The sequence below is a fragment of the Haplochromis burtoni genome, unplaced genomic scaffold, assembly GCF_018398535.1.
Source record: "Haplochromis burtoni strain Fernald_Lab_line unplaced genomic scaffold, NCSU_Asbu1 Contig_16, whole genome shotgun sequence".
NCBI classification, from domain to species: Eukaryota; Metazoa; Chordata; class Actinopteri; order Cichliformes; family Cichlidae; genus Haplochromis; species Haplochromis burtoni.
The window spans coordinates 2,847,340-2,864,014 of record NW_024582377.1 but is presented as its reverse complement, the minus strand read 5'-3'; the positions used below and the strand labels follow the sequence as shown (position 1 = coordinate 2,864,014).

Here is a 16,675-nt window from a genome sequence, read left to right as displayed (position 1 = left end):
ATATATATATATATATATATATACACACATATACATACACACACATATATACATGATATCAAAACAGCTCTAGGACCTGTAGCTTATTTCCCCCTCGTGTTAACTGTATGTTCTGTTCATAAAACATATGCTGAAATTACAGTAAGGGTTCATTATATTGATTAATATGAGCGTGAGTTGGTCGCGCATGGTCCATCTGGACATACAGCATCAGTTGTAATTCTAAAAAATGAAGTGCCAAGTAAAATAGTTTTTATATTGCTGGAAACTTTAAAGTTCCAGTGTGTAAAATCTCACCACTAGATGTCAGTAGGTTGCAGATTACAGTCAACTGAATTCTGTTTTCTTTCCCATCCCGTTTGTGCATGAACCTAACTATAGTGACCACTATAGGACAAACAACTCTGTCCACCATTTATTTGTAGTGAGTACAAGCCATCGCTGAGCCGTGTACCTCAGCTGTCAATATGCTGGGTGTCCACCTGTATTTCCTCAGGAAGAGACTGTAAATATTCAAGCTCACTTCTGTCCAATGGCAGCAATAATGAGATGAGTTGTTGAGGATATCCTAAACTTTTTTGCAACTGTTACCTGCTGTTAGTTGGCGTTAGGCAAGGCAAGGCAAGTTTATTTGTATAGCACAATTCAACAACAAGGTGATTCAAAGTGCTTTACAGAGACATTAGAAACAAGAACAAAGGCGTTAGGTAACTTCTTTAAACTTTCATATGATGTGCGAAGTGGGAAGTGGGATTTTTAGGATACTTGAGCCTAACATTAGTTGGCACGATATTAGCTTATAACCAGCTGCTGTTGTTTAGCTGTCTGGAGGCGAACAGCTGACAATAATTAACTGCAACAATATCAGGAATAAATAAGCATGTTTATCCCCGACTCTGTGTGTCACAGCCCTGATTTCAGTTCAGAAGATGACGCTGAATGTGAGGAGGACGAGGATGAGATGGAAACGAGAGAGTAGAGCACTGGTGGAGGAGAAAGACATAATGAGAAAGAGATGACAATATCTAACGTGTACAAATGTTAAATGGACAGATATATTTTAAAAGAGCCATTTGTGATTTTGATTACAAAGCGTACAACATATGTAACCACATACATAAAACACGATTAGGCGCAGAGGCAATGACCATCTCGTCCGCTCTTAGTTGGAAAATGTAATCACACACTAATGAATGGATATTTCTGAGTATTTGATATCTTTTTTCTATTAAACAACCTCAAAAAATTCCTTACCATACCTTTACTGACCTCTGTATATTGTTGCTTTGATGAGGAACATGTGAAAAATGTGTGCAATAAGCTGACATGTGGTTCATGTGTGTTCCATCAAAGAGTCAGTGGATTACAGTCTATTAATTGCCTTACTTTTCCAGCAATGTTTCTAAAAATATAATAGATTAGGCACTTATGATAAACGAGCACAACAAGTTTAGTTCATTTTCCAGGACATTGGCAAGCATTAACAGTAAATTACCATTTGCTCTTGTGCCAGTTAAACAGTAGTAATCACCTCTTGGAAGAGAATGAAGGATTTGTGCATTGACCTTAGCATACTCCAGCTATTGCTCTACTGTTTTGTGCCGCATTTGTGCGTCTTCTTCTTAAATGCTTGATAGCTTTAACTCAGTATGTGACTAAGAGTGACTTCCAAAAAGAACAGGGAAGAGAGAGTGAGGTAGTGTTTATCTGAACAACACAAAGAAATGTGGTAATTGTCCTTTTTGGAGTAACTACTTGACAGGATGTACTAGATCTCCAATAATCACATCACCTATCTGGGTCACAGAATTGCTGGGAGGCCTCAAAAACCTGGATATGTCTCGTTTGAGCATGAAAAACATGTCAAACATAATCAGCTTTATACAGAAAAGTAGGTCTGCCAATCGCTGAAATGTGAATTGACTGCTTCGAACTTTGCTCTGGTGTCACAAACTGAAACATCTTGAATTCAAAATAAATGTTATTAAGAAGAAAAGAAAAACAGTCATTCATGCATGATATCGTGTCGACTGAGAAGCTGCCCTTGTTTTACCTAACAGTTCACATACTTTTTTTCTTGCCAGAGTATAAAATAAGATGCTGCTTGTATGACTTTCAGATAACTCAAACCAGGCGTGCTTTTCACGTTCACTAATTGATTTTTAATATCCCGTGATCAGCTTTATGATCTCTATTAGAAGCATTACATTCCATCCAGACGTTGTCACGGTGTTTGAGTGTGAACCAGCTGCAGCGTTTGATGGATGATCCGCTGTTGTCCAAAGTGACAAAACAAGAAAAATAGCGGGGGGCTTTTTGTGCCAAAAGCTTCGCTTCAAATTAATTTAAAAAAAATCTTGGATGCCCAACACTCAGAAATACTGAATGTGCTACATACTGATGTTCCCATTAAAGCAGCATTTTATTAAATAACGTCAATCATATTAGCTTTAATAGCAAAGGGAGCCAGTAAGATTGGCAGACCGGTCTCATTCTCAGATGCATCTCATGAAAACAGAACAAATATTTCGGTCGTCATCACGCATCAGTGCTCTGCTGCAGCCTACAGTGAAGAGCATATGTTACTACGTAGTAATAGCACATACCAGCCCACCGGTTACTTCAGCTTCCTTCGTAGTACGTTATAGATATTAAGGAGGAGAGTCTTAAGCCTGACCAAAACCAATGTGACAGCTTGATGACCTTGTTCACACTTTCAAGACAAGCTAAACAGTGACACATGCTCCGAGGCAGGAAATCCAAGGAAGTGTCAAAAGTAAAATCATAAAAGCTACCGCACATGCCAAATAAACGAATTGGTACGATGTGTGGTCTCTCGAGCAAAGTTCACAGGGAAATGACGACTTCTGGATATTTTTCTACATATACTGCAAAGAGTTACGCAAACAGAAGAAAAATACGTTTTTTCTTTGGAAAACAATTATGTGATGTGAACACAGGCCAGCGTTTGTAACAGCAGTTTGTTCAAGCATGCAGTGGTTCACTGGGCTTGATTCTCTGGGTCTTTGTTATATTAAAAGTGCCTGTTGGTCACATTAAGTCACTCGGTCATTAAAGAAAACAGGCTGCATATATAATGGAAACAGCCTGCTTTTGTTATACTTTGAGTTACCAGTTTATTAAACAATCGATTGCAGTTAATTGCAGTAGCCCTGCAATAATCGGTGTCCTTTCCAGCCTTAAAACTTGAGTTATTTGTTTCAAATCTACAATATGCTGCGGGGCTTTTTTCAGACTGTGCTTAGTGGTTGACTTCAGTACTCTGAAGGAATGTTATTCGCATCCAAATCCAAGAAACACTTTTCATTATAATAAAACACAGTTTGACAGAAGTCCCATACAAAAGTCCAATATATTTTCCACTATGACTTGGGATTGTGTTGGAAGGTTGATTACTGACCGCTCAGTTTGACTCCTGGTAACGCTGTAGAAGCTGATTCCTGTTGATTGGAAAATATTGTGTTTGACTTGTTAATGCCCTGTGGCTATGCACTGCACAGGGGCCGTGCTGTGATGATAAAAGAAGGCCAGCCGTGCTGACTCACGCAAAGATGTCTGGTGTTGTTCAGGACAGCACACTGCTCTTTCCTCTGCGTTTCTCTGTTTTCACTCACACTGAATCTTTTTTTTTTAATCTGAAGCATAGAAGGAGCTCAAGCTGTGCCACGTGGACCCAGGCTACCTGCCAAGGCCTGTCCGCATGCCTTGCCACGAGCACTCCCTGTGAGAGCTCAGGAGCAAGCTGTTCAGTAGCTATAGAAGAGCGTTTTCACTTTTCCCTGTTTCTTTCTCGTTCTTACCCAGCTATGACCTGCAGTCATGTGTCAATTTCTCAATCAGAGATTCTGCAACACAGCTGTATGGCATACACAGCCTGTATATAATACCCATTAGGAGCTGACACTCAGGGAAGCAAGGTAATGCCAACAAATGTGCATGTTTTTGCACCACTCGCCATGCACAGAGGCGTACTTTTACCTCTTGAAACCACTCCTCCCTCCTCTGTAAAGTTATGCCACAAATCTGCACCCTAAGAAACAGTGTCAGGGTTTGTATATCACAATCTTAAAAATGTCCCAGATACCAAAATTTGTTTGTATCCAAGCTGTCATTTTTCCCCTCCTGAGGTCATGTTTTCCCATCAGTACTTTGGATCCCTGTAGATAACTCGGTGATTGGTGAGCATTCCTAAAGTATTAGAAGATTCACTTGTGGGTCATCTGGATTTTATAGTTGCTTTCTCTTTTAGTATTGAGGGTGGTCCGTAGCAATCACTGCTGCATAGATCATAACCTCCTGGCAGTCCAAAAAGGATGTTAAATGTGAAACGGGTTTAAAGAAAACACACACACTGTGTGTTCACAACAACTCAGCATTATCCAGAGAATAATCAGAGAACAATAACCTGTGTGAAAATTTCACTGCCTCAGGTCACTAAAGAAACATTTGCATTCACAATCCCTTTAAACCATCGAAAATGCTTCACAGTCTGATTCTACTATTAAGAGACACTGCTCATAAAACTGTCTCCACTCAGCCCCACTTTGCTAACAAAAGGTAGTTTAACTCTCTTCCAAATAATGACACAGTTGAGATCGATGTGAACACAGAGCTTAAGAAGCAGGCCACTTTCAATATTTATCAGAAGCATCTGGAGAAGAAACGCATCCAAGCATCTTTTTGCACTTCTTGTCCATCAATGCTGTGCACTGTCAGGCAATATCTGGCCTATAGTTCAGCTGCTAACATTACACATTGAGTGGACTTTTTTTATATCAATAATAAAAATGAAAGACTGTGAGAATTGACAAGGCAATACAACCCTGTGAAGTTTATGATATCAATTTAAGTATATTTTTTCCAAAATGTGGAATTATTCCTTAAAGATACGGTTAGCTCTACCCCGCGTATTAAAATGCAAAGGATAGCAGGTTGTGATTTGGATCATAAAGACAGGAGATCAGCAGATATTTAAAGCTTTGCTAATTGTTAACAGATGCCTGTGCGACTAAGTTACCCACCATCCAGTGCCATAATGAGTGGAACAGTCAGATCTGAACCATGACAAGGAAAAACCTCTCTACACCACTTAACACAACTGCTGGTGTGGAGAACACCAGCGGGAGAGGCGTTTATAAGAAGACAATAAACTGGGTCTCGCGGGAATTATAGGGTGGGGAAGGGTGTGGAGTCTGTGCTTTTTAGCCAAGTTAACCTTGTGAAAAACACCCGGCGTGCCACACGACAACACTGACACCTCAGCTCTGACCAGCTGTCCAGCCAAATCTCGTATTAGATGTTTCATAAACCTATTGAAAAAAAAGGAAAGAAAGGTTGCCAGTGTGATGAATACCAAAGTTCAACTGCTGTTAATGATTAAAAAGAAAACACTGTCACATTGTTTTCTGTTGCGAGTTAGCATATCTTCCATATTTCAGCGGGGACATGACATCGTATTCCAGGGAGGACCGTTTCTTCCTGAGTTCTGAGGATACATTGTCCTTTTTGTTTTCCAACTGTCATCACTATTAACAAGAAACATATTTTTTATTATAATTTTACACAATATTTTTCACCTAATAGTTATGTTTTTGTTTTAAAAGTGTACTACATGATGCTTAAATCTCTGTGAAGATTCAAACTATGAGTTGACAGATAGGCGGAAATGTGCATATGTCTTCTTTTTTTGGATTTAAAAAGCAGTGTGAAAGTATGTTTATTTTTATTATTGATTTCCACTCTATTTAGCTATGAAAAGACGCTCCCCATTTTCATTATTTACATATGAAATTGCTAGGGTAGGGAGCAGGTAGGAAGAGAGCCTGGGGAGGTGAAGGTATGCTCTGGAGAGAAGAGGAATGATATGCGTGTGAATGAGGGGTGCACCAGCGAAGATTCACGCAGTGAAGGTAGTGAAGGTGGATGAGATTAAATATCTGGGATCAACCATTCAAAGCAACAGAGGGTGCAAAAGAGAGGTGAAGAAGAGAGTGCATGCAGGTGGAGTCTCAGGGGTGATTTGTGACAGAAGAATAGCAGCAGGAGCAAAAGGAAAGGTTTCCAGCATGGCACTGAGACCTGCTATGGTATATGATTTATAGACACTAACAAAAAGACAGGTGGGAGTGCTGGAGATGGCAGTTAAAGGACTTCATCCTGTTTTAATGGCAGTCTGGCATTAAAACAGGGGAAAAAATCCACACACATCCTCAGCACCCTGTGGGGTGGGCGAAGAGCTGAAAAAAAAACATTAAAAAGAATAATTCTGGGTGCCGTTGCCTAGCCTGTAGAGATCTGTGCATCCCTGCATGGATATCCCAGACGGTCACTAACTCACCACCAAATCGGCCGTACTAAACGATGTTACAGGCAGCGTAACGTTCTCCATGACTTTTCCAGACTCTTTCACATCTGTCACATGTGGTCAGGGTGAACCTGCTCTCATCTATAAAAATCCCAAACGTGGTATTCTACTTCATATTCCAATCAGGCTTTACAGTACTGATCAGCGAGCACAGGCCCCATTAGAAGCAGTACTCAGTACTGGCAGTACTCATCCTTTTCCTCCTTGCACAAAGGATCAGATACCGGTCCTCCTGATGGATTAAAGACCTTCTACAGCCCTGTCCAGCTCTCCTAAAGTAACTGTCTTTAATCTCATCCATGCTCTTGAGACGGTGCTGGAAGACACAGCAAACCTTCTGCCAATGGCACATACTGATGTGACATTCTGCAGGAGCTAAGCTACCTGTGTAACCTCTGTAGGATCCAGACATCACCTCATGCTACCAGTAGTGACACTGACCCTAGCCAAAAACACAACTAGTGAAAAAACAATCAGAAAAGATGAGGAAGTAAAAAATTTCAGTGGTCTGTAAAACAATCCCTGTTTTGGGGGGTTTCATTAACACAAAAGCAGCTTAAACTAATTAACAGCAATGCCTTGTTTATTAACTGAGCACATCAATATCTCAGAAGTTGAACAAACGGGAGTCTATACTCTGAAAAGTGTTTCTCTATCTATTTTTGAGCAGTATATATATATTTATATATATATATATATATATATATAAAAACGAATCTTTACCACAGCTTTAATTATATGAATGAACTGAATAAGATACGTTTGCAAACTGTTAGTCAAAAGGGCGTTTTCTGCCCAGGACTCTGGTCTCCCACTTAACATTTGTTACAGTTAGAATTATGGGCACTCATCAGCAACCACACAGTGTGACTAAGTGACCTCATGCTCTTACATCAAAATATAGCTGACCGGTGCACAACAAAAACACAGCTGGACTTGCACTTCAAATACAGAAGAAGCTTTTGGGGCTTTCAGAGCACATAAACTGTGACACTGATTGAAAACCAAGACTGAAAACCATGACAGCATAAAATGTTAATTTTTATTGCAACCAGACATTCAAAAAAAAGCCAGATTTGAAAGGATGACATATGTAATTCTGATGTAAAGAACTCATACACACCCATGTCACCGAACACCCAATAGCAGCTACTTCTCATGACAGAATCGTCTCTGCTGGCTTCGAGCTGTGGGTGGTGCAGGCATTACCACACAGTGGTACAGTAGGAGGGTGTATTGTACATTAATTCCGCAACCCAACAGATGTTTTTAATGACAGCGAGGCTATTTCATCTGAAGCCTGAGAAAAGGGGAGCAGAGTGAAGAATGCAAAGGGATCGGTGCTGTCATAAGCCCAAAACTGACAGTGTCCAAGGGAAACAGTGATTAAAGTTGTGTTTTATTTCCTTTCACTCCAGGTCTTCAGTGGTTTGTAGCTACCTGAACTTTTTCCTATCATCATAAATGACCAGAGGCAAAGAAAACACTGCTTTTTCCACTAAAGCCTCACCATGACTCACCATGTAGCAATGCAATGATGAATGCAGTGCATTGAAAAAACAATCTTCCTATGCTTTATGGACCGATACATGGACATGTGCTTGGATATCTTAATAGCGTACCATTCAGTCATTACAGTCTAATGACTGACACAGAAAAAGTTCGGTGATATCAAATCTCAAAGCATTGATATTAAAATCTCGTGTGCAAATATTGTACAAGTAGATAATTTGCGATATATGAGGTAGTTTACTCTCGCAGTAGGCTTTATACGGTATGCAGTAAAGATTGCTGGATGTGTTAATATGAAAAGGAAATGCCTAATGAAAGAGGAAAGCAACGTTGGCACTCCTCTACCTCCACCAGGTCTGAAATTACATTCTAATGGGGAGCAACTCTCCTCTGTGGCAGCATCCCAGCTGGTGTCGGGCCTCCCAGACTCCATCAGCCCTCATAGCCTCAACAGAGAGGCTGTGTCGCCAGGGAGAATTTCCTATTAAGGTGGCTAGGAATGAAAGAGGGATTATCAATCGCAACTCACTGGGAAAGAACACCGCAGAGTTCGGAACACGCAGATTTAAGACTTCGGATTCTTTATTAGGGAGTGCACGCTCGAGAGAGAATGACTCCCTCTTCTATGTAAAACGTGACAATCTGACACAGCCAGAAAAGAAGAGACAGTGGAAAACATGGAAATCTAGGTCATGACTTAATACGAATGGGGAAAAAACACTTTCGGTGTTGTTGAAACTAATATATCAACGTCGTGTGCATTACAGTCGGCTCTGGAATGAGTCGGCAAACAAGCAGGTCCACGCTAAGCTCAGGAGCTGCTGCCTAAGAAGAAAGGTAAGTTGAAAACAAAGGCGTATTTCCTTTTATGAGCACCTTAAGGATTTACAGCCACTGCTGCGATTTATTGTTGCGGATGGCTGTTTTTTAAGCTGCGCCACAACAGCAAGACGGGAGCGAGCTGAGGTTAGAAAACACTTGATCTTTCACACCTGTGGGCTGCATTTTGAAGTTTAACATGTATCATTTGCTCAACTGGTTATTTGCTTTTCATAATCTGTCATTGTTCAATTCACATTTTACATCAATTGAAAAGGAATGCCTGAATTAGCCATTTCAACACTAATGGAGAGCAGATGATGGATGGATGATGGGGGGGGGGGCACATCATGTGGGGAGAATCTTGCACAAGAGAGGATCGTCTTATTTTGAATGGTATTACTTATAGTACCAGATTACTGAGTAGTGACAGTAATGAGTAATGATAATATGGTTCAACCTAAGTATCAGTTTAGCCATTTAAAACAGTGGTGTTTGAAGAGGCAGAGTGTCACCTTTGCCAAAGACTTCACCTTTTTTGATGGTATGCATCTGGCACTCTACTCAGCCAGGTTATAGATCCGTTTATCATCCGGACAGATGCTGTGCATAGATGGACCGACGTGGAATAATTACTGTATCCAACTCAACTTTAAACGCTACACTTGGTTAAACTGCCATTTCCACATATGATTGACTACACTTACAGTGTGAGAGTGAAATAATTAGATCGGCGCCATAAACATTCTGGACATCATATCATACGTACTTCACATGTTGTTCCAGCACCGAGATTCAAGGTCTGCAGTTTTTCCTAGACTAGATCCAGTAGTGATAGTAGAAAATGGCACCCTGGGTTCTCAACATTGACTTCAAAAAAACATCATTTTCCACCGACAGGTTACGCACATGCCATCTGGCTTTGAAAACACAGTGATATAAAGTCCTGAGATAACTCACTGAGCTCATGTCTAGGATTGGGCCAGGATAGAGGACTGAGGCCTGGAAAATTCTTTTTACAGTTATAAATATCGGTAAAAATGGAATATTTGATGTTGTAGTGATGTACAGGTCAGAGTCAAAGCTTAGAAAATGTACAGCATTTAAAAGGTAAAGGTTAGCAGGTAGCATTTGATTCTAACTGTATAAATACCACATTTAGCACATACAAGTCCCCCTTACTCACATGGGAAGAACATACACTACCAGTCAAAAGTCTGGACACACCTTCTCATTTAATTGTTTTTCTTTATTTTTACTACTCTCTACATTGTAGATACTCACTGAAGACATCAAATATATGAAGCAAGAGTGTGCAAAGCAGTAATCAAAGCAAAGGGTGGCTATTAAGAAGAATCTAAAATATAAAACATGCTTTGAGTTAGTTCATGGTTCATAGTTTTTGCATTCATAGTTTTGATCCCTTCATTGAGAATCTACAATGTAAATAGTCATAAAAATAAAGAAAAACCTTTAAATGAGAAGCTGTGTCCAAACTTTTGACTGGTAGTGTTTGTAAGAAAACTTTTTGCATTAAAATCTGCCAGCAGCTAATACTGCATGAAAAGCATTGTAATATGCTCTGTACATGGAAATGTGGAAAATTGGATGGAAACATGAGACAAAGCCTCTGCACTTGCACAATAATATTTCCCACCACTGGTGAACGGGGGTGAGATCTCTGAGGTCTAGCATAGAGTATAAACCTAATTGCCCTTACAACTCTACTACACTGGCTTACCTGTGACATGGTTACGTTGGTGTATGAGCTGTGCACAGAGTGAAATTCTTCCACAGGAAGGAGAAGGCCAATTTTGGAGTCAATGTCAATCAGCTGCTCCAGGTCAGAGGGCTCCGGGGTGTAACCCTGGACTGTGGGGACAGACACGGCCCACATGGTCTCCTGAAAGAAACACAAGGTCCAGTGCGTGTTAGCCTGCTTTATTATGTGGCAACCTAAATGAGAGACTGATGAACATTATCTGCCAACTTAGTTATTTAGCAACTTTGTAATATTAAAGTACAAAAAAAAAGGAAAAACATGAGAGCGATACAACTTTAGGTCCTGGTATTTTTGTCTGGATTGCCAAACTCTGACAAATGCATCTTCCTCAGAGTAACTGTCTATCCCAGTGGGGCTCACGTGGGAAACAATGTGTGGATGATGAGCTCATCACAGTGCGGCGGTGAGATAAGATCTCGCAATAAGACTATCATGCCAAAGAGGATCGTAACTCTCCAAAGAACGCAGCTGTAACCTCTGAACACTGGGTTCGGAGGAAAACTGGCAAAAGAAAACAGCAAACATTGGGGTCTATTAAGTAGGTGGAACACATCACAACGCAAAAATGTAAAAGCTGAGACCCGTAATTTTTTTTATGACACAAATTAGTGCTTCATATGTCGATCTATTCTATTGTTTCAGTCGCTGCAATTATTTCCTTGGATATGGCAGAATATCTCGCTGCCAGACTTCAGACAGGGTCCGTATGTCCTTTTGGTTCACATGCATGCATTTTGTTCCATTGCATGACAGAATGCGAGGTTTTGACAGACATCGCATAAAAACATCAAGCATAGAGTGATTTAATCCTGCTGCTGCTCACCATGGAAGAGAGGAATTCACAGATAAAGAAGAAAAACAAGCTCTTGGACCAGAATTTTACTTTTACCCTAAACTGAGCAGCACTGATATACAGATATAACACTGACAGATATATAACTCACATTAATAACTCGATAGAGAGGTCAGATTTAAAGGTCTGAACCCAGACCAGTGGGCACATCTCTGTCTGATCATGAAGCCTCTAACTGATATTAAATGAATCTTCATCTGTGGTCACAAAAAAAAGAGATGATGCTGGAGGAGGGAATCTACAAAGCCTTTAAAGGGAGCAGTATGGAAAAGCCCAAATCCATCCAAGCAACTCAAAGCTCACCAGTTTCAACAATTAAAGCACTGAAATTTCATTTTCTTTCTAATTATAGGGCAGAAAAAAATATACTGAGAGAACTCAAAAATTTCCTGTGTTGGATGTGTGCAAGAATACGGGACATTATTACCCCATGTATTCTTCGTTAATGATTTCCTCGTTGACCCGCCACGTGCATAAATGCGCATGTGAAAGTAGTTACCATTTCAGCTGCATTGTGATACTGTAGGTATTTATCAAAGTCAAGGAAAAATTCGTACACACAGCCAGCCGTGGCCAACAAACAGCACTGATGTTTCCAACAAAATAAAAAATACCAGAGCAAAACTCACATCATGACAGATATTTTAATGTGTTCTGTCAAATTTGCGATACAAGATGGAAGGAGCCTAAAAGAGGCACAATGGAGAGCTTTTCGTCTTTTTCCTCTGCCAAGTAAAGGTGGGCAAACTGAACTCTCTGAAGCTTCCAGTATGGACCAGCTTCTGTGTAGGAATGTGAACAGAGACCTGAAAATGGATAAATAAAGACCGAGTTAATCTGCGTGTTGACAGAGCTTTGGTGCTTCCTATAGCCAGATATAGTGAAAGGATCTCGCACAAGGCCTTTCCTAAGGGATAAACGTGTTCTGCGATTACTGACGGCTCCTGATTTATCGGGTTACACAAAACTGCAGAGCTTGTGAGAACAGGAGTCAGTAACATCCAAATCAATGTGTGAGGCAAACAGTAAGCAGCAGATTTTGGTTGATGTGTCCCAAAGGACTCTACCAAGAACTTGGTGAAGTCCTCAGACCTAAGAACACTTCGCTGCCAGAGTCATGGTGACATAAATAATATGCTTGCTACGTTATTGCTATTCATAATAGCATGTCTTGCAATAACAGGAAGTCTTCTTGCGGCCAATGAAAAGACTCAGAGCATCTGTGCTTCCCCCAGTTTGGTATCTGCCACCAAAATGATTTCAGTATTGTTTTAAAAGTCAAGAGAAGCATCACGAATAGAGCACCAAGACATTACAAAACCTTGGCAAGCTGTGCCACGGATGCAGAGCTGTCAGTGTTGAACTAAATGGAACCGCATGTTAAAGGTAAGTAGGGTGTTTTTTCTTGCATTCCAGAGGGTTTCATCTCATCGGACTTCAAACTGGTCGCACAGCTGCCAAAAGAGTTATTAAGGCAAATTAAAAGTGAAAACAAAATCATTTGAAGTTAGAATGGAGTGGGTGGGTTCACAGAGAAATCCAGGTGGCAGGGTCTCAGATAAATCCTCAAAGGAAAACAAAAGGTCCATTCTCTTAGCTTTAAGCTCTATCAGCACAGTGTGTGCAGCTGTAGGGATCCTGGCTTCTGGATTGTGCTGAAACACGGCAGAGGGAATAGTTTTGAAAACATAATTATAAAACTAATGGATAACATGGAGCATTCCGTGTGAACCACATGTGGCACTTGACATCTGGCTCATAATGTGAAGCGCTTTCAGAAGTCAGAATCTTCTGCCCGTCGGCTGCCAAGCAGTCTTTAAAACATGGATATCTGACCCATATGCTCTTCTGAGAGGCAAAGTGTGGCTGAGTTATTTAACAATTTTAACAACAATAATATATTTCCACCTACAGTTATGTGAAAAAGAATGTTTCAAACTCAGTACACCACTACTGCTTTCATAGAAATGAAGGGCTAAGTAACAGCCAGGTGCTGCTAATCAAATTCACTTAACTGATCATCACCAAATCTGAGTACCTCTATAAAAACTGAGGTTTTTACTGTTTGCTGGTCGGTAGTATTCATGTGTGTGTTATCATAGTGCCACAATCTTTATAGTGGACATTACAGCAAACCCACCCCACCCCCAAAGCTACATCTCAGACTCTACAGGACTCAGTTAGCATGTGAAACATTAAAGGTTGCGCCAGTACTCTGAGAAAAAGCACGAGTTGTTTGCGGGTTGCGAGGAAAGCCTCTGTTCGCTAAAAAAAAAACACGACAGCACGGCTTAGGTTTGCAAAACTGCATCTGAACAGTCCCCAGTACTTCTGGAGCAATGTCTGTCCTCAATGCACGGTGCCACAAACCAAAAACAGCATAACAGCACAAACCTCCTCATACCCACTGTCAAGCATGGTGGTGGAGGAGTGCTGATTTCGGCTTGTTTTGTGGACATGGGCACCTTGGTGTTATTGAGTCAACCACAGAGTCAAATATGAGGCCATCTGTCCGACAGATTAAACTAGGCCCAAACTGGATCATGCAACAGGACAATGACCCCAAACACAGCAGCAAATCTACAACAGCATGGCTGAAAAAGAAAAAGATTCAAGGTGTTGGAAAGGCCCGGTCAAAGTCAGAACCTCAATCCAACTAAAATGCTGTAAAAGAGCTGAGAATAAACAACTGCATGGAAACTTTAATGAACTGAACAACAGTTTAAAGAAAAGTGGAACAAAATTCCTCCACAATGATGTGACAGACTGATAGTGTCACACAGAAAAAAATACTTCAAATTCTTGCTGCTACCCACATGGAAAAGATATATATAAATCTTATAAAGTTTGTATCTGTCTTGTGTGAAACGTGTATGAAAAGCATACAAGAGTGAAAACAGATATAAGATCCCTTGGAAAATTATATAATGAAACTTGTATGTTTTGGATACTTACTAAAACAATGTATGAAAGTAATGAGAAAGTGGCCACTTTCATGAGTAAATCCTATAAGTTTTTACTATTTCTTTTCCATATGGGTAAAGGCGATTCTCCAAACTCATGGATTATAGTACTGTATGTACAGGGCTGCATACAGTCCTGTGAAAGCTCTTTTTTTTACAGGACTGTATAATATCACAAAAGAAACTATTTATTAAAAAAATGAAGGGATTGTATTAAAAGGTCATTATAAGAATTATATGTTTTATTATATGTAGAAAGCAGAAAGGATCAACGTGTTGGTAGAGGAGGCAGCTGATGAGATCATCTCCTCCGACTGTGCTATTGCACAAGGCCTCTGAGACACAAAGGGTAAGTACAAAGAAACTTGAAAAAGAGAGACTCATTCTACAGCATATGTTGCCTGTTAGGGCTTCTTGTCAGCCTACCTTGCTGTCTGCGCCTCTGGCAGGGTCGTCTTCCTCTTCATCTATTTCTCGGAGGAGCTCAGCCAGACGCCTTTTCTCTGCCTGGGTCAAAAGCACTTCACCTCCTCCGCCATTTACAAGCTATTGCATAACACAACATTTGTGATAGAAACTAAAAATCATTATTTGCCCGGCATTTCTTTTCTTTTTAGTGGTGTCCTATTATGTATAAATTATTGGGGGGGTGGGGTTGTTGTTTTTTTTAACAAGAGACCAAATATTTTCCTCAGTGGAAAAACCAACAGTGGAGAGACTCACTTTAAGTCATGCGATATATCCAAGTACTCCATTTGGCCCAGTCTGAACTTTGACATACCTCAATGTTTTTCTTGACAAAGTCCTTCTGTTTATTCATGCCTTTGGAATCTCCAGAGTGGCTGCGTTCAAATTGGTCTTCCCTAGTGTCTTCATAATCTTCTTCAAATGATCTGATCAAGCTGTCTGGCCTCTGGTTACCTGTCAAGGAAAGTATGCAATGCATTTATGAAGATAAATATTGAAATAGTAAGTCAAGACTCTAATAACCAGTTAAATCTGATAATGTTATTTTACAAATGTGGTTCTGTGATCCTATTGACATGATGAGTTTGCAGCTGCTCAAATCAGAGTGACCAGAGTAAAATATACAAATATAAGTAGTTTGTAAAGAAGTAGACTAAAAATATTCTTACAAGGTGGCATAGCAGGCAGGAGGACAATCTACTAACTACATCTTAGGCCTCTATGATAACAAGCAGCTAATCTGCCTAAGAATCTTTGAATGGAGCAATTAGCATTGAATTGACTGCTGTTTTGGGAAGATTTATTTCTTAGGGAATCAATATCATAAAAAAGGCACGTGATCCTGAAGAGAAAAATGTTTATGAGCCACACAGGGCCAGTTGCTATACATTCACTTGTTGGAAATATTTCCTTTAGCACATTAATGCCTGCAGCAGGCTGAAGTGATGCAAGAATCAAATGCTAAAGTTCCCTGACCCTGTGGCGCCATCGTGTGCACAATTTTGGAAGCACAAACAAGAACGTATTTTCTGTTGCAGTCTTTCCACAAGCTCACTTGGCTCCAAGTGCTGGTTGTTTCCATTCTGCTCATGTTCAGGAATCTGGGTGTCAAATACAGGTATAACGTTGTTGTCCTCATCTGTTCCTAGAGGGCGATAAGAAAGTCTTCATCAGTGACTCAGTGATGATATGAACTGCATGTTCCCCACACACTTGTTGCTGTTCTGAATATTACCTTCGGGTACTTCCAAAGCCAAAAACAACCTTGTGTTCAAAGCTTCCTGAGCACATCCAGAGTGACCTCCAGGTTTATTCTGCTGCAGATCAACACACATATAGGTGATTTTTTTTTTTTTGTCTTTTAGATTGTTTTAATTTAACACTCAGGGCCGTGGGAGTATTGCAATTTCAAATTCTTGCGTATGAGCTGTACATATTGTTTTTAAAAATCAAGCTGACTTCGACTTCTGACTTTGAGGTGATAAGAATGAAAATATTTTAGTTTTAAAACAGTCTAATAAACTGATCAAGGAAGGAGAATGGATACAAAGGTGTGTCTACCTTGAACTCTTGCCAGAGTTTTACTTGAAACTCCTTTCTTTGTCGCCGGACTTCTTTTAGTTTGAAGATTTTTGCAGACAGTATCTCATCGAGTCTTTTAATTTCTTCAATAGCTCTCTGCAGTTTAAAATGTTCATTCTGTCCCTCGGAAGCATCAGCGTGAGACTGATCTGCAGTCCAATATTTTTGTAAGTGAGTGACCGTCAATAAAAGTCAACGACACAGCACACTGTGTGGAATTATTACCTTTGCCAGGACATGTGACTGATGAGTGGCCTGCAGTCTCTTCAGAGCTGTTCGGAATCTACAGGAAATTGTAGTCTAAAGTTCCG

The 16,675-nt window shown here is 40.2% G+C and overlaps 1 protein-coding gene across 6 annotated transcripts in view; it reads right to left on the bottom strand.

The window, feature by feature from the left end:
- fsip1 (fibrous sheath interacting protein 1) overlaps positions 1 to 16,675 on the bottom strand; it is a 28,489-nt gene that overhangs the window by 11,463 nt on the left and 351 nt on the right. For 3 of the 6 annotated variants that reach the window (XM_005916892.3, XM_005916891.3, XM_005916890.3), the window contains exons 2-8: positions 16,590 to 16,647; positions 16,344 to 16,513; positions 16,018 to 16,099; positions 15,838 to 15,927; positions 15,097 to 15,236; positions 14,742 to 14,861; positions 10,458 to 10,619 (exon numbers count right to left, since the gene is read on the bottom strand). In XM_005916892.3, coding sequence (XP_005916954.1) covers positions 10,458 to 10,619; positions 14,742 to 14,861; positions 15,097 to 15,236; positions 15,838 to 15,927; positions 16,018 to 16,099; positions 16,344 to 16,513; positions 16,590 to 16,647 — 822 coding nt within the window. The remainder of the gene's footprint in view (positions 1 to 10,457; positions 10,620 to 14,741; positions 14,862 to 15,096; positions 15,237 to 15,837; positions 15,928 to 16,017; positions 16,100 to 16,343; positions 16,514 to 16,589; positions 16,648 to 16,675) is intronic. The other 3 variants (XM_042218248.1, XM_042218249.1, XM_042218250.1) reach the window with 3 other exon arrangements.